Raw genomic sequence first — 24,679 nt, 5'->3', positions numbered from 1 at the left:
CGATTTCCGCAATTACCTAGCGCGCGATGCGCCGTGAAAAGCCGCTCCTCCATGGCCTTCTCGTCCCGCAACGGCCTCGCGAAAATGATTCACGAGCGGCGAAGTTGATAAGAGCCACCAGCGGAATTTCCCCGCGGAGGGAGACCCCATCGAAATTACGATAGTGCGCGTAATGAGATTTCGACCTGCGCGATTACGATCTGCTTATTATGTCGTGGATTAATTTTTCGTGGGATTTATTACCGTTTTTTAATTAAAGCTCGCCGAACGGCGGCTAGTAATAGTTTCGGAAGCTTTAATTAAAAGTTTGCAGGTGGAAAGAAGGTGAGAGAGAGAAAGACAGAGAGAGAGAGAGAGAGAGAGAGAGAGAGAGAGAGAGAGAGAGAGAGAGCGAGGTTGGGAAGAAATCCTGAGACCATAGAATGAGGTATCGCTAGGATCCTCTTACATTCTCACGAGAAATATGGCTTTCAGGAAGAAAGCATATTACATGACATAATACTCCACTAATGCTCTCGTCCCGCCGAAATTTACCATTATCACTTTACTGCCGGAGATGTCGCGATACTGCTGGCGCTCTTGTCATTCCTCGAAAATCCAAGACAGACAGAGCAAAAAGGGGAGATGGGGAGAAAGTGAAAACCTTGGGGAGCGTGTTCCCCAAATCCCATATATGTTCGCGCAATACTCTCGATGTTTCCAGGTCCATGAACGGTCAATTTATTCAACTAACTCGCACTGGATTTTTCGTGATGTCAGGCTTGTTGATTTTTGCACCATTCGTTTGATATCTTGACAGTCTCGTCTCGCGCGAATGAAAATCCCGACGCGAGATTTGCACACGGGAATTGCACGAAATTGCGCGGAATGAAGATAAGTTCGGTCATTGGGAAATTAATGGCGAAGAAAGGGTACTCGGGCGCGCGCACGTGCCCTTTAGTTGCGAAAGTTAAAAACCGGTAAGCGTAAAGATTATTTACCTTTCTTATTACGCCGGTGGAGCAACCCGCGCGCGCGCGCCTGCATCCACTGCAAACTGGAAACTTAGTTTGCTACATTCGGTGTGGAAATTATTCCGTTTTACTTTGGCATAATCAGCGCGTTAGCGCGGCGGCTCCGACATTCGTCGTCGTCGTCGTCGTCGTCGTCGTCGTCGTTGTCGTCGTCGTTGTCGTCGTCGTTTACTCGGCGACGCGCGGGACTCCGAGTGTTTTTGCTCGCGGAAGTTCGCGCGCGGTTCATTCCGTTCTCATTTTCCTCATTCTAATCCGCCCCCACAGCTCGACAGTCCGCGCGAGCGCGCCGCAAATTCGCCGGACGTGTCTACTTTGCCGATCCCCGCGTCGAAACGACCGCATCCGCGTTATTTGCAGCCGTAAAAAGCGACGCGCTCTCTTCGGCCTGCTCACGCAAGAGCAGCCATGGGAGATATGCTGGCGTTGTAAGGGTTGTTATTTTAAAAAATAACTTGGGATTTTTCCACATTTTCCATCAACTTGGAGCCTCCTCTTTTATCAACGGACGCCCCCCTTGTCGATAAAAATACAGGAGCAAGCGGTTTCTTCGTTGCGCGCAACGGAAGGGCCTCGCGCTATAACTCGCGATAGTAGATTCGACCACGACGCGCAGGTTATACTTCGCAACTCTCATCGAATCGTCGCTCGAGCTGCTCCCGACTAGAAATTTATACCATGGTCCTGATCAGGTTAACCTCATCTGGACATCAGGTCCCAATAAGGTAATATTATCGGGTCCTAGTGAGTCATGTAACGCAGCGTGGATATCAGGACCTTAGTAAGGATTCATAGTCAGGTCCTCATAGAGTTACCTTATGGAGTCCTTATTACATTTTTTTTTTTTGTTCGAATTATGGCTCCTGATTACTCGTCACGGCTATATTGGATGATGACATTAGAAATAAGAAATGACACGCTGAGAATTCTTTCATCTCATTTCCAAATAAAAAGATATTTGCATGAAACAATATTTTAGATCGTACTTGAGCATACTTGTAAAATGTTTCGGAAAAGAAACGTAAAATGAATATCATAAGATCGTAAAGTATCACAAGATGACAAGATATAAAGTAGTGTCAAAGAGAAAAGTTGCATGCCACGTTAATTTCACAACTATTTATTGACTGCTGAAGAAAGGATAGTTTCTACAGCATTTTACAAATATATTCAAGTGATCTGAAGTGTTTTTTCAATGCAAACGTCTTTATATTTGGAAATGACACGCAAAAATTGTTTTGTTAAAATTTTTAAAATATTAGGTGAACCTGATCAAAATTTCTAGTCGGGGAGTCCGTAAGTTCTCGTTGGCGTAACACATATCCGCTCTACGAAAAATACACTCGCGCCCAGCATGAAGAGTATTCGCTTCGATTATCCTAGTAATTCCTCGCTGCTCTCTCGGAGGAGAGACAGAGAAAGAGAGGAGGACGAGCGAGCGAGCGGAGAGAGAACGAGAGGTCGATTGCTAGAGGTAAACAAAGTCTCTCACGCCTCATTATATGCCATGGCTTTGCGGGGTTAATCAACGTTCGCATCGCTTGCTGCGAAAACTGTAGCGGCTTCCGCTCGCTCGTTGAATCGCTGACTCGCCCGTGCCACTCAGCAGGTGCACTCGTGAGTTTTTTAGGTCAGCGCGGGCGGCTTGCGTGCGTGGTCATGTCGCGTTTATCAGCGCGGCTCGCGATTCATCTTCCTCGGGGCTCGTGGAACGCCGCTGGGGATTATTAAAATTGCTCGTGCGCCGCGCTCGGCGATCGCGTCGTTGTGCGCGCGGCGCTCTAATCAGATAACGCTACCAAGTCATTCCGTTCGAGTGCGTCCAGCAAGAGTGAGGTGCAGCAGAGGGATGAGGGCGAGTTGCCGGCGGAACGCGTGGGCTTATTTAATTCGCGCCGATACATTTATTATTCTTTCGCGAAATATGCCGTCGCACGCCGGTTGATTAATCATTTGCGCGCCCCGCAAATATGATGGATGGCGGCGGGAGTGCTGCGAAATACGAACGTTAGCGCGCTACTTCGCCGTGAAAATTTCACCCTTTCCAATTTGTAATTATATTTTCCGGTTTACGTGTGCCCTCCTCCCCTCTCTCTCTCTCTCTCTCTCTCTCGCGCCCCTCCACCCGCTGGATCGTGAGCGACGAGCGACTCAAGTTCGCAAGTTCGCATTTTTCATGACGCGTGCGCGTTCCCGGCTTCGGCCGGCGTTTCCGCTCGGGAAAGCTCGCTCCCTTTTGAACCCCAAAGTTTCCTCTACTCGGGATATTAATTTCGCGGCAAACGACGGAGCGCGCGACGATGCACTGCTGCTTCCGTCGCGGCGCCGGAGGGGTGGCAAAAATGCTCGCGGCACACGAGTCTCTTGTTTTCGCAACTTTGCGTGTTCCTTCGTGCAAATGATATACACGTACACACATAAATGTGCGCGTTTATACATATTTACGGCTTTAACGCCCCGTGTAACTCGCACGAAAGGAAGAGCGCCGCCAGCTCTCCTTGCGTCGCGTCGGGCGAAACTCGCGATCGGAGTCGTGTGTTGTGTTATCGCGTAATATCCGAAAATGTCAGGCGCGCTGCAGCATTCGTAGTCCGCCAGCGGATTATTTGCATTTCATGGTGCCGGGCTGGTCGAATCGAGCCGCGGTATTGTGCACCGCAACTGCGTTCAGTCCGGTATGACGCGAGGTAGAACACACCATGGCGGGCAAGGCGCGCGCTCTTGACATTACTTCGTTGTTCTCATTGTCTTTGTTGGGCGGTTCAGCCCCAAAGGGCGCTCCGCAGTTAGGAACGACAGTGCATAAATTCACCATCCATTATATCGCTGTATATACCTCTTCTTCGTTCCCGACATTATTCAGCGCGCAATTATGCTACTTAGCCGCAAACGGTATTAGGGCGCTCCGCGTTACCCCACAACTATCATCGGTCTTCCGTGTATATCGAAATATTAATATCGATGCGCGAATGATTAAAAACAACTCTCGTTCAATGCATTTCCGATAGCGAACCGTTTGACAAAAAAAGATCGAAGACTTGTTAAAGTTTTTATATATCTTACTTTGCTGTGAAATGCAATATCTCTCTCTCTCTCTCTCTCTCTCTCTCTCTCTCTCTCTCTCTCTCTCTCAGTCTTAAGGCCAGGCTTTAATGTTGTGCCTCTGTATGTTCTTTTTTAATAAGTGTTCCGGTGAAAAAGCGCTGGCGATCAAGAACGTTCACGGAAAATTCGCGATTACAAGAATATATCGTGCCGCGTTAATTACTCGATAAAAGAAGTGCGCAACGACACGTAATTGGACGAGAATACGCGTAGCGGGCGATTTCGTAGTTCTGGTCGTGCGTAATGTCGAGTAAACCAGCTGCTCGTTTAGAAGCTCGCGTCGCAATTCACGAATTAGTCAAGGATTAAGCTTCGCAGCTCTTTAATGCGGCAAAATCCAGCAAGCCTCCAAAGAGGACACACCGTTGAAATTCGCTCTCGTTCATTTTCTCTCTCTCTCTCGTTCTCTCTCTCTCTCTCTCTCTCTCTCTCTCTCTCTCTCTCGGGAACATTTACGCGGTATTGCCGCGGAAATTTTTATGAAACTGCCCGGCGGTACCTTTACCCGCGCGGCAGAAGACTCGCGCGCCCGCGTCTCTATATTAACGGCCTTCAGAAAGTTTTTGAGGGCGACGCGGTCCTTGGGAAATTTTTCAACGGCGCGTTTACCCGACGAAGTTCCGGTAAATAAGAACGGATACGCAAAACATGCTCTGTTTGGTCGGTCGCATTCATAATTTACGCCGTGGCAGTCGCCACGTGCACGTTGTGCCCTGGCGGAAACTCCGCCAGGGTCGAGAAGTCGGGGGAGGAGTAGCGTGGAAGGTTTAACAATCGTACAATATTATGTAATATGTTTAGTATATTATAATGTAACGTATAAACATTATATATATATATATATATAATTAAATATACAATATATATAGCATAGTATAACACAATATAATATAATTATTACGGTAAAATAATTTTTAACATTTTTTATTACCGCCATGTTTGATCCGACCATGGCGCGTCTCTGAGCACGTCGATGTGTAATCGCAAAGCGATGCACGACGGGAAAAACTCTGCCGGATCTACGCGGTTTCGATCGCACCTCACCGAATATTCCATGGACGAGCGAGCCATTTACCCGCCGCGTCGTTTTATCATGATAGATAAATTCTGCTTATATGTACTTGCCCGATCGCGCATCCTCCCGCATATCGCGCGGCGCTGTAACGTCGTTGTAGCGATTCGCGTTAAAGCGCTCTGCAGCTGCGACGATAAATTACAGACCGGCGGACGCAGTTTACATACGCTCGCGCGGCGTATTTTTCTCCGTCCACACCGCGGAAGTAGTTTCGCGGCCGTGCGCGCATTATTAATAATAGACATCAGCATTAATAACGTACTACTCGGCTGCGAGAACACCTTTCGCGACGTCGCGGACGTCGTCGCCGCGCAGGTGCGATTCCGTCCGCGCGAGCCCGAGACGAATTAATTACCGCATCGCGGCTGCGCGAAAATGCATTATGAGCGCGCGAACGCGCAGCTTCCGCCGCTCGCGACGGTTCTTTCTCGATTTGTCACGGCGTGCATTGTGCCACTGCGAACGAGCGATCGATAGCACCACGTATAGCCAAATACAGCCCCGCCTTGGATACCGCGCTTTCTCGACAGTATCGCGTTACGTGTTTGCGCAATTCGCTAATATGTATCGAACGATTGCGCGAGCATAGTCGGGAGGAGACAAATTAGCCGACGGAAAAAATGCGCCGCTGATGATCGATCGAAGCGCGAAAGAAGACGGACGAAACTTCGGAAAATAGGTAAATATATAGAAAAGGTTACACACACCTCACCGATAGTTTTTCATTTTGAAATATGTTGTAAAGGATGAAATTCTGAGTGACTTTTTTAATTAGCTGATGCAACTATATGGGGGTCGCTTATAGTTTTCGAGATATTTGATTTTAAAGTTTTGGAATTTTGATTATCCTGGAATTAAATTCTAGATATCATAAGCTGACGTTATTTACAGTATAATCCAAACAGTTAATCCAAACGTAGTATGCACACAGAAATATAGGAAACAGTACATATAAGCGGGAGAGGGGCTCCGCCCCTCCCCCGCACCCGCTCCCCAAAAAAATCCTAACCTGACCTAACTTATTGCATCTTTATATATTGTTGGGCGATGTTGAAAAGATCTCCTTAAAAGCCACAACACCTAATTATATGCAGATATTATAATAAGTTAAGTTGAGCCAGGTGATAAATCTTAAAAGAACTTTTTTCAACAATGTCAACAAAAATATATAAAGATGCAATAAGTTAGGTTAGGTTAGGATTTGTTTGGGGAGGAGGGGGCGGAGCCCCTCTCCCGCTTATATGTACTGTTTCCTATATTTAAAGTGAATGAAAACTGCTTGTCTACTTCGAATATACTTCAACGTACAATTATAAAACTTTAGAGTCAAATATCTCAGAAACTATAAGCGACCCCCATATAATTGTATTAGGAAAAGTCACTCAGAATTTCATCCTTTATAACATATTTCGAAATAAAAAACAATCGGTGAGGTGTACCCTTTTTTATATATTTACCGGAAAATGAAACAAACGTTCTCGCGTTGCACATTTAGAGGCTTTATTTTCGTAACGTCACGGGGTCGAAATAATTACGGCGCTCTTATTGCGCGTTATCTTCACCCTCTCTCTTCCTCTTTATTTCTCTCTCTCTCTCTCTCTCGCAAGAGTTGTTCTCTCGATGTCGCTTCTCGTGAAAATCCACATCTTCCCTTTGAGGATACTACCTTGTTAAACGGCCCGAAAAACAAACGGCGCCGGCTGGGAAAATAAATCCGGTGCGCGAGTCAACGAAATCTCGAGAAGAGAGACGTCACCTAGCCCAAACGTACGCCGTCCCTGCCGCCCCATCCGCGCGCCAAGAATTTCTTTTCTTTTCTTTTCCTCCGCGCCGGACAATCGCGCGAGTCGATTCTCACCCCGGAGGGAACGCAGGCGCGCCATCGCCGCCACGTTCCGCATCGTCCTCGTATGCCACTTGCACGAAAAGCGCCTAGTGTCAAACGTCCACGATGCGCTTAATCTACTCGTATTGGCGTAAGCATTTCGTTAAAAGGGACAGACGGGATAATGCCGAGTACACCGCCGCGGGCGGCCGGCACAATAGCCATGGCCACTGAAGAACAACGGGCGAAAAACAAAAGGAGCCTGCGCGCTGGCGAACACTCGCGAATACACGCGCGACACACCACCAGCCTCTCACCAGGCTCTCCCTCACTTTCTTCCTCTCCCTCCCTCCCTCTCTCTCTCTCTCCTCCTCTTCCTCCTGTCTGCTCCTCTCTACCGTCCTTCTGCAAATGCGACGAACTGTGTTAAATGCGCCGCTTTCGTTTCGCGACGTCTCGCGACAATGAGAGCGAGCGGCGTCGCGCGTTACAAACGCCGATGTCATACAGATGTCAATGCAATCGTCGATGTGCGCCCGGCCGGAGTCCTCTCTCCTCTCTCCTCTCTCTCTCTCTCTCTCTCTCTCTCTCTCTCTCTCTCTCTCTCTCTCTCTCTCTCTCTCTCTCTCTCTCTCTCTCTCTCTCTCTCTCCCCCTCTCCCCCTTTCTCTTTCCTCTCTCTGACACACACACACACACACACTCTTTTCTCGCCGAACGTTGCTAGTGTTAATTCTTTTGTGGCCGTTGGCTAGAAGAGCGATCAGCCCCTCGATAATTGTGTGCCAACTGTGCTATAAATACTTTTCACGTTTGCCGTAGATGATGACACAGATAGCCTCTGTGTTGACGAGAGGAAAGGGAGAGGGAGGGAGTGCCATGTTCTCCGCATACCGCGAAGCGCGGCGGTGGTTACTGCTTTAAATTCCAGCTTTAAATTCCAGCCGGCTACTATCGAAAGATTCGCATTATTAAAAGATGTAACAGAGTTACCCCGAGCAGGCTTTTTCGCGGTGTTTTATTGTCAGACTCAAGAATTTCTGTGCATTTTACACCGTTCTCCGGGGAACGTTCCTTGAAATTCCGATAGAGAATTCAGCCGATGTTATATCTGCGCTTGAAAAGACACGGCTCCATGAATAACTTTATCGCTCCCCTTCGCGTGTCGTTTGATATAAAAGAGTTGACAAGGAGTGATTATATAACAATGAATGACTTCCTCCAAATGACTGACGAACGGCTATTATCATCATCCGCGCGAGCACCGCTGCCGAGTTGTGCACACAGAAAAATAAGCCAAGAACGGCAATCATGCGATTTATTTTCCTTCTTTTCGGCAATGATTATTTACAATAAAGGATGTTTCTAGACGATAAAAACTGAGGAGGATAGCCATCATAAATTTTTTAGGAGAAGCTCATTATCATGTACTCGAACAAAGAATTTATTTCCCTTTTAGGAACATTTTAAAATTTATTTAGAATTTTAAAATTTGCGTAGAAAGCAAATCACATTTTTACTTCACATAATTCATTGTGCTTGTTTCAGTTTAACATAATTCATTAATCCGACATATGCTTCAGTATGCTTGTTTTAGTTTAATATCCTTGGTTAAAAAGTTGCCGGAATTCAGAATATATTCTGAGTAAATTTGACGCTCATGGCGAGTTTACGATAGATTCGTGGACACGCATAAACTTATAAAATACTTGACAAAATAAACAACACTTATCTGAACCCGCACTGAATACGCATTTTTCCTCGTGTAGCATCCGATCCCATCTTTCAAACACCTCTCGCGAATTCACTCCTAATGGCCAAGGTCGTGCGTGGTTAATGGTTAATTATGCTAATTCTTCGGTAATACGAATTCATTTAATTACCGAGGCGTTGAATGAAGGATAACGCGAACTTCTTAAACGCGGCAAGAAAAGTTGTCCCGAGCGCAGCAAGCGGTTGCATTAGCAATTATAATCGGCGCCTTATTCGACAGATTCGCGACGGTAACTCTCGTCTCTCGTCGTTACTCGTCGTTTTCGGCCGGGCAGACTTACAAAACGACGTCCTCGGCATCGGAGGCGAAATTGACGAGGACTGCAAGTTTTCGGTCGATTCGACGATGACGACGACGATTTTCCCTAAATGCTCTGCCATACACACGCGCGCGTACACTGCAGAAGCAGCGCCGAGGATGTAATCTCGTTCCTAGCGAGTTCCTTAACTTATTTACCAAAGTTTTTAAGGAACCCTCTGCCTGCAGGAACGTGAGAGAGGCAAAGGTATTAGCAGCTACAAACTTTGCTGCATACACGATGGCGCGAACGATAAAGAACCTCCGCAAAAAGGGTCTTTTGCGATTTTTTGCCCGCTTTTCGGGCCTCGATTTTGGAATCGGATTTTATGTCAAAAGATAGTTCATGATGAGACATGATAATTACAGAAAAGTTTTACGTTGAGCATACGATTGGTTTCAAAGATGCAGAGGGTCAAAGTGGTCACTGCCCTTTCTAAGAAAGTATGACACTAATAACTCTTTATCGTACGAATTTTTACAAAATTCGGTATCTGTGGGTTTTTTGAGTTGCTGATTATGAATCTGATGTCAGATTTTAAAAATTCAAGATGACAGGTGCAACATGGCGGACACACATAGCGAAACAATCATTTACTTTTGTTGGAACTGTTATGTTGTGGTTTTTTTGGCTAGCTGATTGCAAATTTTCTGTTAGGTTTTCGGAAGTAATTTTTTCAACGACAATTTTTGAGTGGAAAAAGTATTTTTTTTATTGTTTTTTCATAAAAAAAATATCAAATTCAAATGGATACGTTACATGACGCATAAAGGATAACGTGATAGTTTTATTTGTTATATTTAGAAGCTTATTCATTGCAGACGTGCTTTTCCATTGCAGTTTCCGTGACTCTTTATAAGTACATATCATTAAATCCAATAATATAAAAGTTGTCTAAAAATTCAATTCTGAAGTTATCGGTTTTAAAGTATACCACAACATAACAGTTCTAATAAAAGTAAGTAATTGTTTCCCTATTTGTGTCCGCTATATTACATCCGCCATGTTGAATTTTTTAAATCTAACATCGACTTCGTAATAAACAACTCAAAGAACCCATAGATACTGAATTTCGCAAAAAATTCGCGCGATAAAACGTTATTAGTGTCAAACTTCCTTAGTAGGTAGTTCATCACTTTGATCCTCTATATCTCTGAATCCAATCGTACGCTCAAACTTTTTTGTGATTAATGTCTTATCATGAGCTATCATTTCGCATAAAATTTAATTAAAAAATCGGGGACTGAAAAACTTTTTGGGGCACTTTTTGCGGAGGTTCTTTTCTTTCCGGCATATTCGCAACGCTCTATATGTCCTTCCACGGTATTCCCGAAACTTCCGGCGACGCTAACTTCTCTTCCGTGAGACGGCTATTAAGATACCGCGAATGCACGTACCTGATTTCTCTCGCAACGACAGTTTAAGACACCGCCGCGCGACGTTTGGAAATGCAGAATCGATGGGAGAGAGAGACGCGGAGAGCAAGAGAGAGAGAGAGAGAGAGAGAGAGAGAGAGAGAGAGGGAGGAAGGCGGGGGAGGGGGGAGGGAGGGAAAGGAGGTCCCCAAGGATACAGTATCTTTCCGGGGCGAGAAATTTTAAGTTCCCCGGCAACGCGACCGCGACGTGCATTAGCTCAAGCAGAGTTCGGTCGCGGAATAATCAACGACCTTCTCGAAACTCGGGCACGTACACATCGTGGCTTTCGCGGAGCGTGGCGGCCGTTAATCTTCGTTCCCGTGCTTAATCTCCTAAATAGCCGAGCGCGCGACTTCATCGGCGGTCGGAAGGCGCCGCAGCCGCCGCCGCCGCCGCCGCCGCCGCCGCCGCCGCCGCCGTCGCCGCCGCAAAGGGCAAACGCGTCGCGTTAATTACGTTCACGTGTTGCGTTTCACGAGCGAGGGACAGTGTCGGCCGGCCATTAAATCGGCCGACCACGCAGCCGGACGGTTTTTAACACAGGTCACGAGCCGCGACTCCCCGCCGCAATTCGGAACGTATTCTCATAATTCCGCCGGCGCGCATCGACCGTTCATTATGACATTAACGTGTCGCGCGTCGGCCACGTCGCGGCGTGACGCGATTAATTCCCTCGTCGCGTCCGTCGTCGCGGTCTACGCAACGTCCGCGCGACCGCCGACACCGAGCTTGCCGCGAGCAGTTACCTGGGCGGTCGTGGAAACTGAGGGCTGTTGGGGAAACTCGAGTGAGCCCGGCAGATACCGCGGGTAGTCGGGGGGATTGCGGACGATCGTCGAGTTTCGGCGAAGGCCGGGGAATTCGCTCGCAAATCGCCGCTCCGGATATTGTTGCGGCGGAGTCGGCAAATAAAAGGGGCTCTGTGTAAGTTACAATCGGGGAAAGAAGTAACGTTTCCGTAATCCTTCGGAGAGAGCACGTCGCCGGTCAGTTGATGTGTGTTTGCGCGAGTATGTTCCATCAGTGGCTCTCCGGCTGTCTTTTCAGCCTTAGCGCAGTTCTTTGAATCCTACCTTAATCCTCTGCCGTATATAGAGAGCCCCAGAGTCTTATTATATATCATCGGATCCCTTTTAGTCTCGCGGATTCTTTCTCCATCTTTTCGCCGTTACCGTAATGTGTAACCTGCCCCTTCCCTCCCTCCCTCTCTCTCTCTCTCTCTCTCTCTCTCTCTCTCTCTCTCTCTCTCTCTCTCTCTCTCTCTCTCTTTCCGCCTATCGCTCTCTTTCCGGTTCTCGCAGGGGATTGCGAGTCCCATTGGCGAAGTTAACGCGGTCACGTGTTACCGCTGGAGAATTAACGGGAGGTTGTTATTTTAATGCAACTGCTGAACTCTCGATATCGGGCACGGCCAATTGGGCTTCAAGTGAGTCAGAGTGTCATCACTCGTGTGTGTTACTCCGACCCTGTGAGGAGGTGTACCACCTCCTTTTATGTACCCTCGGGTTTATAATTAAATTTCGCAGCTAAAATTATCCGCTAGCCGTTCGTGTAATTTTAGTCACGTTTAATTATAAATCTCTTTGTCGAGGGTGAACCGAAGTTGCCCGCAAAGGGTAACCCGAGCCAACGATATTGAACCCGTCGTTGCCCGGCAATCCAAACATTTCTCTCGCCTTCGCCCGAAAACTTGTCCAAACTGACGAAATGAAAACGTGAAATTATATTTTAATAATAGATAGAGAGGAAATATATATATTTTCTGGAATTCGTCATGGGGTCTCCTCGTAATCCATGAAAGACTTTTGTTTCCTCTGTCTTGTGATTTTTGTGACGCTGAGAACATTTTAGGTGAATCTTACAAATTTTTAGGAGATATTTTGCAGATAACCTCAGTGATGAAAATAAGCGAAGATGCAAATGATTGTAACTCGCGCGAATCTCAGGAGTAGCAAAATATGCACTTCTATAGACGCATAGAAGAAAAATTACTACTCTACTCTAAGTAGCGGAAACCGACATTCATCACGGATAACGGCAGCTGCTGTCGAATAAATCGGAGAAGGAAATCAGCATGAAAGGATGATCGCGAGATAAATTATTGGCATGGCCGAGTATATTGAGACGAAATTCGAAAAATCGATAGGATATCCGTAGCGGATCTCGAACGTGGAATGAATTAAGGCTAATCCTGAAAGCCTGCCGGAGAGCGCGCATACCTCTCATGTATCATCCGTAAAATGCGCGCGTGTATGCTCGCGGCACTCGTCATTGTCAGTTCGGTCACGCATTTTGTTTCGATATCCAGCAGGTCAGTTATGGTCGTATCGCAACGTCGGCTTTCAGCCGAGCGTGCATTGCGTGCATCGCGTGTGCGTGCGGCGAGCAAATAGCACGCCATACGGTACCGCGAAAATTGCATACGGCCTCTTATCACGGGCGAGCGCTTCCGTTTAACCGTAATCACGATCGTCGGCTTACACGCCGCATTCGCAGATCCTCGCGCGCGCGCGGTCGATCGATTACGCGCATATTTTCGCGAGAGATCTTCCGAGAGAGATCCGCCGGCCGAGTGTGCATTATTGCTCTCGTCTGCCCGCTACACGCCGCATATCGCGAACGAAAATGGCCTTTTAATTTCCCCGGCAAAAGGGAAAGCAAGAATTAAAAGCCCATTTTGCGAACGAAGAGAGCGTGGTGCCTTTTTCTTCCCGCTGCTCTTTTACGCGGGAAACTAACGTATAAAAATTCCATCTCGCTCCGCTATTGAAACGTGGGCGAGACGGTGAATGTAATATTCTTAATCCTTTAACGGCCGACTTTTTTATAAGTGTTTTAAGAATAAAATTGAATTCTTTTTAACTGAGACTATAAGTAGTGATAACAAAAAAAAATCAGAATTTCATATCTACGAAAAACTACCTTTCCAAGCAGAAACTACTCTCAGAAGCGAAAACTACGCCTGATCGGTTAAATTTTTTTTTTTTAGTTTTAATAATATCTTATAGATCACCATTTAGATAGTCAATCGTTCCTTCATTTTTCACCGCATAAAAAACTGTAGGTCATCAGGTTTCACGAAGAAAGGTTGATTTCTTGATTTTCATGTCCGCCATATTCGATTCGCCATTTTGAATTTCTGTATTCTTTTAATTTCACATTTGCATCTGAGGAAAGCCAGATTCCAAATGTATAAGATTATAATACACATACCAATCTATTCATTTATAATGCACTTCTAGATGTCAGTAACAATGTTAACTATGCCTATTTGGAATTTGACAAATCACGTTGTCATGAAACTGAGCTAAAAACAGACTAAACCGAATCTACATACAATCTATATACCATTTCGTAGAAGAAGAATTCACCTTTACAGTGCAGGTGCAAAGAAACCGAAAATATCTCCTTTTCTGACTAAGTTAAGGATTCTTAAATGCGTTTCTGGTAACTATAGTTACCAGCGGGCGTTAAAGGGTTAAGGAAAAGAGCCAGCCAGTGGATCCTCCAATTTTTAACGCGATAATAAAATAGGCTATACGACTTCTTACTTTGTTACGTAATTCATCGCGGCTTCAGCAGGTACGGAAATAATGCGAGACAATCGAGAGTAAAATCTGAAGACACCCACCTTCAATCCGAGGATAATTATCGCGATGTAATTTTCATCATCGCACGCTTTGAGACTAACAATCTTGGCGTTCGTCGCCTCGCGGTATCTCACGAAGTTACAATGACGCGACGTTATTTCACACGACGGACAGGACGTTTATTTTGCTCGACGCGAACCGTCAAGAGCGAGGAAAAATGAATCGACGATCTCCTCCCCCCCCCCCGCCCCCGCCCACGCCGTTGTCGTTTTCACCGTCGTCGTCGCGATGGAATACACGAGTCGTCGATGAAATATAGGGCACAGCCTAGAGTACAATCGAGTCGGGGGACGTGTAAGACACACCATCCAACTTATTTTACGGCCTTAACTTGTTCAATGCCGCTGACATAATTCCGCGGGCATTAATATGCGCGGCGCACGATGACTAGTTCTCGGAGAGTCTCGAAGGAGAACACGTCTGAAAGTTTCGTTGCTCGCAAGAACGGCGAGATACCGCGGCGGAATCGCTCATCCGTACGGAATCCGAGATCGGAGGCTCTCGCCGCTTATGAAAAATGCACAACTGCGTACACATGCGACGAAATACCGGCGAATCCTTGGCCGTTGCGCTTCGTGTCCTCCGGAAGATACTTTCCTCCGAGAAAGATCCGTCGCGACCTCCTTCGCTCATGGTGTGTTTTATTGATTGTTGCAGGTGTCAAAATGGGTTGTTTCGGGAGCAAAGACAAGTTGAGCAAGGAGGACATGGACTTCCTCAAGTCGCACACGCGATACGACGAGGCCACCATAAAGGAATGGTACAAAGGCTTTAAAGTGAGTATCGACGGCCACGCGAGAAACTTATCGCGATGGTCCTTTATTATGTAGTTATGAAAGTATTTCCAGATTATTCTCTTTATCCCCTCTCCCTCTCTTTCACACATTTGACATCTAAGACGTGCTAAATTTCTCGCTGAAGACAAACGGATATCTTTTGGGGACATTAGTGATATATATTTTTCAGCCTCAGTAGTGTTCTGATGATGAGCCACCGAGCGAGGTAGGCCGGCATCTTTAAGGGGACTGGAGGGTCAGATTGCTGAAAAATCGTGCCAGAAGAGCTTTCGATGAGAGTTTAAGAACGTCAAATCTCTTAAATTTAATATTTCTATTATTATTTGTAAAATGGTATACACAATTGAGACAACTGTACGCGGTTGGTCTGAATCGAGCGAGGTTCTTTAGTCAGCTAAATATAAAGTTGTATGTAAATAACGAATTGACGTAGATACGCCGACGTTGATAGATACACGCGATGGATGTCGTAATGCGGCGGTCGGAATAAATATTCCTGCACAGTCAGCGTACCTGCCAATTATGCTATGTTAAATATGCGACGATGCTCCTTCGCCTTGCGAGCACGCTTGTATGCGCGGTCGAACGCGAAAAAGCGGCTCTCGGCGAGACACACAACTTCGCGAGCGAACGTAGAGAGAGAGAGAGAGAGAGAGAGAGAGAGAGAGAGAGAGAGAGAGAGAGAGAGAGAGAAAGAGAGCGGTTATAAGTCATACGAGAAGGTTCGCGGTTATGAAAGTACGTAAATAAGAGGCCGACGTTTTGCATGGGAACGTGACATGCGCCGCTAAATCAGCAGATTCGCGGCTGCACATCGCCGTTCGCGGAGATGCAAAGATAGGTCGGCTGCCGCCCGTAACGAACGGCAAAATGGAATTACGAGACGATAGAGCAAACCGTGATGTAGAGCGTTATAAGATAGAAATGCACGGGGAGAAAGATACATTGAATTAATGTGACGCGTCGAACCAACCGAAGGAAATCGATTTTCTGACTGTTATGAGCAAGAAATTCAATTCTGAGGAATCCCGTCTCCTCCGTAGAAGCGATCTTTCTTCTCCGTGTGAGAGACTGTCATCCGAAAGCACCCGAGAGAGAGAGAGAGAGGGGGGGGGGGAGAGAGAGAGAGAGAGAGACTCCGTTGGATATTTCGTGTATGCGCCGCGCGATATTTGCCCCGTGAATATCCAGCTCGAGAGCGAAGTCTCGAGCGAGAGAATCTCGCATTGATGAATCCCGCGGCGAAGGGGATGTGGCGTTTCCGGCGCGGCGCAGCGCGGAAAAGTTGCGCGCTTGATGCTCCGGCCGCTTGACGATTCAAACGGAGGCGAAATCCAACGGAGAAGCCGTGGCGCCCGTACTAATTAAACTAAGCGGAGTCGTTACCAGAGTCGTTCCGCAGTCCAGTCGCGTCTCTCGGCCTCGCCGTTCGGCGCGATTCGCAATGAATCACACACGCGACTTTGCCGACTCGGATTGAAATAAATGAAGACTGATCGCTGGCGCGTATCGGCCTCGGCGGAAAAATACGGCCAAGGGGAGATTGAAAAATATCGCGATGGCGCCTGCTTTCGTTTGAAAAAAGGTTGAGGACGAGCGGCGCTGGATTAGGGTTTCGACGTCGAGGGTGTTGTGATGCCGAAATGACGCGTTTCGTTCGAGCTGCCGCGCGAGTTGCCCGACCTGACGAGGCCGCGAGATGAGGTCTCTCCTCCTCGGCGCTGTGGGATTTCTCACTGGAACGAGAGTCACGCATTTTGGCCAAATAGCTCGCGATTTAGGGCCGATGTTGCTTCAGCGGAATATTTACCCGACCGCCGCTTGACATCGTTATATTTGATGCGTCCAGAATTCTTACTCGTGCGCGATATCGTTGTTATATTCCTCGCGATTTCGTTTCAACCCTTTAACGCCCGACTTTTTTACAAGTGTTTTAAGAATAAAATTTGAGCTTCTTGACTACTGAGACTATAAGTAGTGATAATAAAAAAAAATATCAGAATTTTATATCTACGAAAGACTACCTTTCCAAGCAGCAGAAACTATTCCCAGAAGCGAAAAATACGCCTGATCGGCTAAATTTTCTTTTCAGTTTTAATAATTTTGTATCATACCCGATGGTTGGAAAAATTCCTCGAAACATAAAGCTCATATTCAGAACTTGATCTTTATTTACTCGGAATGGAATTGGAGTAATCTATACGCGACATAACTCTGACTCAGTCAGCTTGACATTTTTGAGCTGAAACTTTATTATATTTGTGAGTGAAGTTTATTATTCAGAGCTTCGAGCTTACTATTTCAGAAGAATATCTTATAGACAGATAGTCAATCGTCCCTTCATTTTTCGCTGTATAAAAAACTGTAGGTCACCAGGTTTCACGAAAATAGCTTGATTTCTTGTCCACTATATTCGACTCGCCATTTTGAATTTCTGTATTCTTTTAATTTCACATTTTGCATCTGAGAAAGTTTCCAAATGTATAAAATTATAACAGATATCAATCTATTCATTCGTAGCGCACTTCTAGATGTCAGTAACAATGCTGACTATGCCTACTTGGAATTTGACAAAACATGTCATTAAAACTGAGCTGAACTGAACAGACTAAACCGAATCTATGTATATATACCATTTTTTAGAAGAAGAATTCACCTTTACAGTGCAGGTGCAAAGAAAACGAAAATATCTCCTTTTTGACTAAGTTATAGATTCTTAAATGCATTTCTGGTAACTATAGTTAAAGGCTTAAGAGGTGGGTCAAATGTTTAAAGAATACGAAAGAATACGTCAAAGGGATCAATAACCTATCGTTATTACACGCTGATAAAGACACGCTGATAGAGACAATAACAGAGTTAACGAAAGCCACCGGAGCTTCGTTCGATTAAGGGGACTGGAGGGTCAGATTGCTGAAAAATCGTGCTTGTTTTTGATAATGATTTTGTGACGAACTGAATAAATGTGCAAGAATGAAAATTTTACACATATTTATATAACATATGAAAAGTAGAAAAATCTTGTTTATTAACAAGTACTCGTATAAATATACGATATATATAGTTGAAATATACTCTCCTTTTTTTTCAAGTTATCGTTTTTGCAGTAATATCTCGGCTCTCGGTGGTCCGATCAGAGCGAATTTTAGCTAAAAATCTTGAGGAGGCTTATCATTATCCGGTGAAGCACTATAAAAAGAAATCGGACAATATTAATCGAACAAAATGGCAGCTATTATTAGGAAAAGATTCAAACTTTTCAGTTCTTTTACAATAAAAAAATTAATATCTCGAAATGAAAGTTTTTTACGGAGTTGTCCATGGTTCACCTGAGAGCCAGAGATGAAACGAATATTATTGCTTTAAAATTTCAAATCGATACGAAGCTCAGTTTCGGAGAAATCACTGCAAAAAGTTGAACAATAAAATTTCGAGAAAAACGCGTTTAAAATTTAAGTGGACGTACATCTATATTAGTATTTGTTTGAAAACAAAATTTTTCTACTCTTCATATGTTATATAAATATATGTAAAATTTTCATTCTTGCACATTTGTTCAGTTCGTCACAAAATCATTATCAAAGCACAAGCACGATTCTTCAGTAATCTGACTCTCCAGTCCCCTTAAGGAATAGCTTCAACTGAGAATAAAATAAACCCTCCCCTGAAATATCCTAGACTGATTCCCCGACATTGTTCCCATAAATATGGGGAGATTTCATCGACTGAAGAATTTACGAGTCGCTCCTTTTCTTTTTGGAATGTTACAGCAAGACTGTCCTAACGGCAGGTTAACACCGGCTAAGTTCGTCGACATGTATAAAATGTTCTTCCCGTCCGGCAACGCGGAGGAATTCTGCGACCACGTTTTCCGCACATTCGACATGGACAAAAACGGCTACATCGATTTTAAGGTGAGTCTCCTCTACGATCGTTCTCTCAAGTGCGACCAATTGGCACGGCCAATGTCGTAATGAGCCGTGCGACGACTCCGTAGTCTCCGGGGATATTTTCAAGGAGAACACACACGTTGTCCTGCGCGCGACGTACTCACGTCACATGACGATCATTATTCCGCGTGATTAAACACGATGATCGAAACGCGATGAAATGGGCGCGCGTTCTCAAAGCGAGACGACGACGACGACGACGCGCCGAGAGATCGGACGCCACACAATGCCGCCGCCTGTCGCAATTGCGCCGGCACGACGCCGACACACGTGTGGAATATCGTTCGCGCGAGCTCAAGTCGACCGGTGAAATTGGAAATTTGCCGGAAGCGCGGAAAAGGGAAAAGATTAGCCGGCGGCGGGCTGATGTAGTGATGCTGTGAAATACCGGATTTTCAGCTGGCAGTCGCGAGATAAAAGCGCGGGAGAACGAAATACGCTCGACAAATGAGGCGACGACAATCTCGCCGAGGTGTTAAATCGCGTTTCTCCTACATTCTGCCAGCCAGCCGGCCGATCGAGAATGCGCATTTTCAGCTCCGCTCAAATCACCGATCACGTAACAGTGCATCGACTACTACAATTGACACAGACACTTGGCAGAACGGTCTTCGCGGCTCACAAACAGCGGCAAAAGAAAAAGAACGCATCCGCGCTCGCTCATCATTAGATCCCAAAACGATGAGAAGAAGAACGCCTCTCGTTTCGAGATACCAGAAAATCGCGACACGTTCAATTGTTGCGGCGCAACTTCGCGATAAACGCGCGTGCGATTTTCTTTCACGCAGAGAGGACTAATCGACGATGGACGGGAAATAAGATTGTCGCGGTAGAAGAATATTCTTTATCGTCGACTTATGAAACGAAGAATCTAGGAGGAGCGCAAAGTGGGAGAATCTCAATTTTTAATATTGCAATAAAGTGCAGCCGAGCACAAGTGCGTCCGGTTTGACGAAGTGACGCTGTACAGTCGCGCGAATTCGAGGCGAAGCTCGAAATCCTCCGGGAGAACTGCCCCCTCCCCCCCTCTCCCGTCGCATCGACTTCCGTTTTGTAAGCGCAGCGCGCTTTAGATATTCCCAGCCTAGGGTGGGCTATGTGTGTGTGTGTGTTTGCCGGTAATTTAATACGGTTCGCTAAAGGTATATGACGCGCCGTATCCAACCAGCGAATGGTTATTCGACATCTGACCCGAATACGCCGGATAAAATCTCGGGCTTTGTCTAACGTCGTGCTTTGTGAGGTGGTTTCGCACCGCATCACTGATCAAAGTCTTCCCAGGGCGGCTATGATTTGCCATGAGGAGAGGAGAAGGGGGGAGCGGCATCCTTCGATGCGCCCAACGCGCGCTACTTTTCAGCCGCTGTTGCGTCGCTTCAAAGAATGAATCACCTCGTCCGCCGTCGATACTCGAAGTTTGCCGTTTGTGATGTTTCATCTTGAAATAGCGCGCTCGCGCGCCATTCTCAACGTGATGCTCCAACAATTAATTACGAAACCCGTGCCGAGAGGGAGGTATCGACGCGATAACCGTGTGTCGCGATTTCGCTTTAGAACGGTGTCCATTTACGTATATCGGAAGCTTGACTACACTAGGAAAAATGTATTGTTGCGTGGACGAAAATTTTGTTGTAACAACAAAATAATTTGGTTAAAATATGCCCAACAAAACTACTTAGTTTCTGCGAACAAATGTTTTGTTTGATTGACGGTTTGTTCGTGTAACATAATACTTTTGTCATAGCAACCAAAAAGCTTTAACTAAATGAATTTTGTTAAAAATACTATAATTTTTTCTTAATACATAAAATCTAAATTTCAGTGCACAGAAAGACAAAAGAGTGTCCATTGGGTATTATTTTAGTTTATGTAAAATAATACTTCGTTATTATGTAATTTTTATGTATGAAATTACTAAAATGCTTAAGTTTTATATATAAAGTCTAAGAACAGTTTTGTTAGAGATACTAAATTTTTTTTCCTAGTGTAGGGTTGCCAAGCGCCCGGTTTTGACCCGGACTGTCAGGTTTCCAGAAGTCTTGTCCAGTGCCCGGTTAACAAGTCAAACCGGACGTCATATGTCCGGTTTTTAAGTTATATCCAATCGATGGAATGAGAGTTCAGATTTTAGCAACGTTTCTCCGTTTCAAGCGCCTACAAACGATCGAACGCCACGAAAAGTCATCTAGTAGATGATTTGCCGATCCATCATTCCATATATATTAAAAAAGTAATAGTTTATTATTTTATTCAATCAAATCTTGTTTATAAAATTGTTTGAAAATTAATATTGTAAATAAATTCTTACCATATTTTGTATTTAATGTAACGTTATGATTATTATTTCAGTGCGGTTTAGTCCGCTTTGGGTTTGTCAAGAAGAAATGTCCGGTAATTTTAACTTTTGGATTTGGCAACCCTAAGCTCGACTTCCTACGAGACGGGGAAAGTCCCCCGTTGAGGCGGGTTATCTTTCAGTTATCTTCTATTAATGAGCAAAGTACTCGTTTGCCTCTTACTCGTCTCTGGAGTCTCGATGATGTCTTCTCAAAGGCGGTTTGACAACGAGGTGACGTTATTCCGTCTCCGTTCATGTTTCAATATAAAAATCGACATTTTTCCAACTTCCGTCCTAGACTAACCATCGTTGCGAATTGATACGAGGCGATTGATAATAATAAATGTTTTTACGATGCGACGGTTTTATCTTTCGTCCATTATTAATTAATATTGTGTGAAAAAAAAGTCACATATGCGTTTGTCAGAAGTACGAAAGCGCCAGCTCTCCAAACGCTTTTTGTTTCAAGTCGTTGTTTACGCCTTCTAGGAAATATCGACATCCATATCGAACCGCATTCTCGATCTCGGCTGACAAAATTGAATCAGCTGAGTCTGCAGCGTAGCGTGGAAGGCAGGTCCGTTACCCCTGTTCTACATTAGTCGCAATCGCAAGATCGCAAGAAAATTAATCAATGACAGTTCAGTATTTCCCTCGCGATCAAAGAAAAGTTGATTGGTCAATTTCTTTGCGATCTTGCAATTGCTAACTAATGTAGAACGGGCTTTACGTGCACGGTCGTAATGTGACGTGCGGCCTTGCCCCCACTCCCGCGCCGAATCAGCTGACCGCTCGGCCACGCGGTCGCTCCGATCACGTGACCACCGCTCCCGCGCGCGCGTGCGCAGTACAATTTCGCGGGACTGCAGCACGTGCTCGCGGCGATCCTCGCGCGAGCGTGCCGAGCATTTGAAGAGCCGTCATACGCTAGAAAAAATTGTGTCACGTAGACACATGAAACGCATAAAATAACCTTCTCGACGCGCGCGCGACCCGCCGTTTTTCATGGCCGTTTCAAGGATTGACTAGAGGCAGACTCGACTCGAGAAGTTATCTATCGAAGAGATAAAAACGCGAGAACATTGTTATTTTTACAGTGTCTTTTGTCGCAGAAGTAACGCTTCTTCCGACTAATAAGACGATTGAAACGAGATTTTCGAGGTGATTAGCGGTACCTCGTTGCCGCTGGCGAGAATGAAAATTATCTGCAGCCGTGAGCTATCGCGTGCAACGAAGAACTGAAGTATTTAACCCTTTAACGCCCGACTTTTTTATAAGTGTTTTGAGAAAGAAGTGTCTAAGAAATTTGAGTTTTTTCTAACTGAGACTATAAGTAGTGATAACCAAAAAAGATATCAGAATTTTATATTGGTTTCTTTTTATCGTTCGTTTTCTGTTTATTGGTAAATATGACTTGGATCCTAAAAGCATATATACGAAATGAGCAGCCTATACAGAGAAAAATGAAGGGTGATCTATACGACACAACTGTGATAGTCAGCTTGACAGTTTTCAGCTGAAACTTTACTATATTTGTGAGTGAAGTTTATCATTCAGAGCGTCAAGCTTGCTATTTCAGAAGAATATCTTATAGATCAGCATTTAGATAGTCAATCGTCCCTTCATTTTTCGCCGCATAAAAAATGCGATTTTCGTGCCCACCATATTGGATTCACCATTTTGAATTTCTGTATTCTTTCAATTTCACATTTTGCATCTGAGAAAGCTTCCAAATGTATAAAATTATAACAGATTACCAATCTATTCATTTATAGCGCACGTCTAGATGTCAGTGACAATGCTAACTATGCCTACTTGGAATTTGACAAAACATGTTATCGTTAAAACTGAGCTTTAAAAACAAACTAAACCGAATCTACATACAATCTATATACCATCTTTTAGAAGAAGAATTCATCTTTACAGTGCAGGTGCAAAGAAAACGACAATATCTCCTTTTTTCACGAAGTTATAGATTCTTAAATACGTTTCTGGTAACTATAGTTACCAGTAGGCGTTAAAGGGTTAAAGCATCTAAAGTAACTCATCTGTCTAAGATATCCAAGACAACGTGGAGCGTTCGAAAATGTGACTAACGTATCTAACAGGCAGGTCGCGAGTGCGAACTTCGTCCAGGCGGAAACATCGGCGTTGACATTTAATACCCGGCGAGATGCAGATGCAATCTGCTTCTCACGGTTGTATCTTGCGCGATTGCGCGGTAGTTAAGAAATTCCGTATTCCCGCGGCACCAAGCAAAGTTTCATCAGAACTCGCTGATATGAAAGCCCTCCCTCTCCCTTCTCCATTCGCTAGTTTTGCTCGCGAGCCTGAGTTCTGTGCCTGACTTCTCGTGTGTAACGCTCTAAGCGCCTATTATCTCAACATCTGGTCGCGATTTATGAATAACCCGTCGCGAGATGTCTTGACTCCTCGCGGTTGCACCGTCGACCTTAGCGAGGGAGACACTCGCGCGGTTCGGCGCGGTTTGGAAAATCGGGCGAGTTCGCCCGATAACGAGTCGCGCTGTGTGCGGAGCGAATAAAATGTTTCGCTTCCATCTCGCGCCTCCGCCTCTCCGCCGTTCTCGTCGTCGTCATCGTCGTCATCGTCGTCGTCGTGGCATCGATGTGAATGGTGGCTTATAACAGCCGCACAAAGACCGGCTCTCCCTTTAGCGAGAACCCCCGTCATTCTCTTGCTCCCCGCTAGCCTTCTGCATCGGATATACGATATCAGTTTTCTGCCGAGCGTCGTCGTTTTTCTTCGAGGAAAGAAATATGCGAACAAAGTCGTCTCCCCGAGTTTGACCCTCGTGATAGCCCGGCTAAACGGGGAGGGAAACTTTCCCGCGATGTGACGTCCTCCACAACGTCGCTGACAATAATCGTAATAATAACCCGTAGAATTTATATCGGCGCGGGGGGGGGTGTCTCCATTCTTCAATGAAAGAATGAAAGAGGGAGAGAGAGAGTATGTGTGTGTGTATGTGTGTGTGTTCACGTTGCATTAACGAGATCAAGTTACGTTTTACCTTGATTTTTCGGTGAAAACAGTCGAAAAATCGTTTCTCGCTTCTTACCTTTTTCGAGCTTTTCCGTACATCGCATCTTCTCATCTCTCAGAGTGCAGCCTCGAATATATAAAGCTGCCGCTGCATTCTCTTTTTTCATCTTTTTACTGCGCGCTCTTTAATTCCTACGAATCCCGTATTCTTTTGTCTTCGCTTGTTGTCTTTATGATTTCATACTGTGATTGTTATCTTGGGACCGGTCGGTTTTTCATGATTCCCTTTTCATGACTTTTGTGATTTATCAGTCTCAGATTTTTGTCAATAACATCATGATTTTATTGATACTTTTATTAATTAATATTATGATTTTTGTCAATAATTAATATCATGATGATGAGAGAGGAATTTGGGCAACCAAGACGAA

The 24,679-nt window shown here is 45.2% G+C and overlaps 2 protein-coding genes across 7 annotated transcripts in view; both read left to right on the top strand.

Annotated features, from left to right (window-relative positions):
- Window positions 1-24,679, top strand: part of Nca (neurocalcin homolog) — a 184,747-nt gene that overhangs the window by 112,658 nt on the left and 47,410 nt on the right. The gene's annotated exons all lie outside the window — the stretch shown is intronic.
- Window positions 1-24,679, top strand: part of LOC105189001 (neuronal calcium sensor 2) — a 153,608-nt gene that overhangs the window by 111,965 nt on the left and 16,964 nt on the right. For all 6 annotated transcript variants that reach the window (XM_025302683.1, XM_025302682.1, XM_025302685.1 and 3 more), the window contains 2 exons: window positions 14,815-14,933; window positions 18,725-18,868. In XM_025302683.1, coding sequence (XP_025158468.1) covers window positions 14,823-14,933; window positions 18,725-18,868 — 255 coding nt within the window. In that variant the 5' untranslated portion in view covers window positions 14,815-14,822. The remainder of the gene's footprint in view (window positions 1-14,814; window positions 14,934-18,724; window positions 18,869-24,679) is intronic.

The sequence above is a fragment of the Harpegnathos saltator genome, unplaced genomic scaffold (genome assembly GCF_003227715.2).
Source record: "Harpegnathos saltator strain DR-91 unplaced genomic scaffold, Hsal_v8.6 scaffold51, whole genome shotgun sequence".
Lineage (NCBI taxonomy): Eukaryota > Metazoa > Arthropoda > Insecta > Hymenoptera > Formicidae > Harpegnathos > Harpegnathos saltator.
This window is presented reverse-complemented; position numbering and strand designations above follow the sequence as displayed.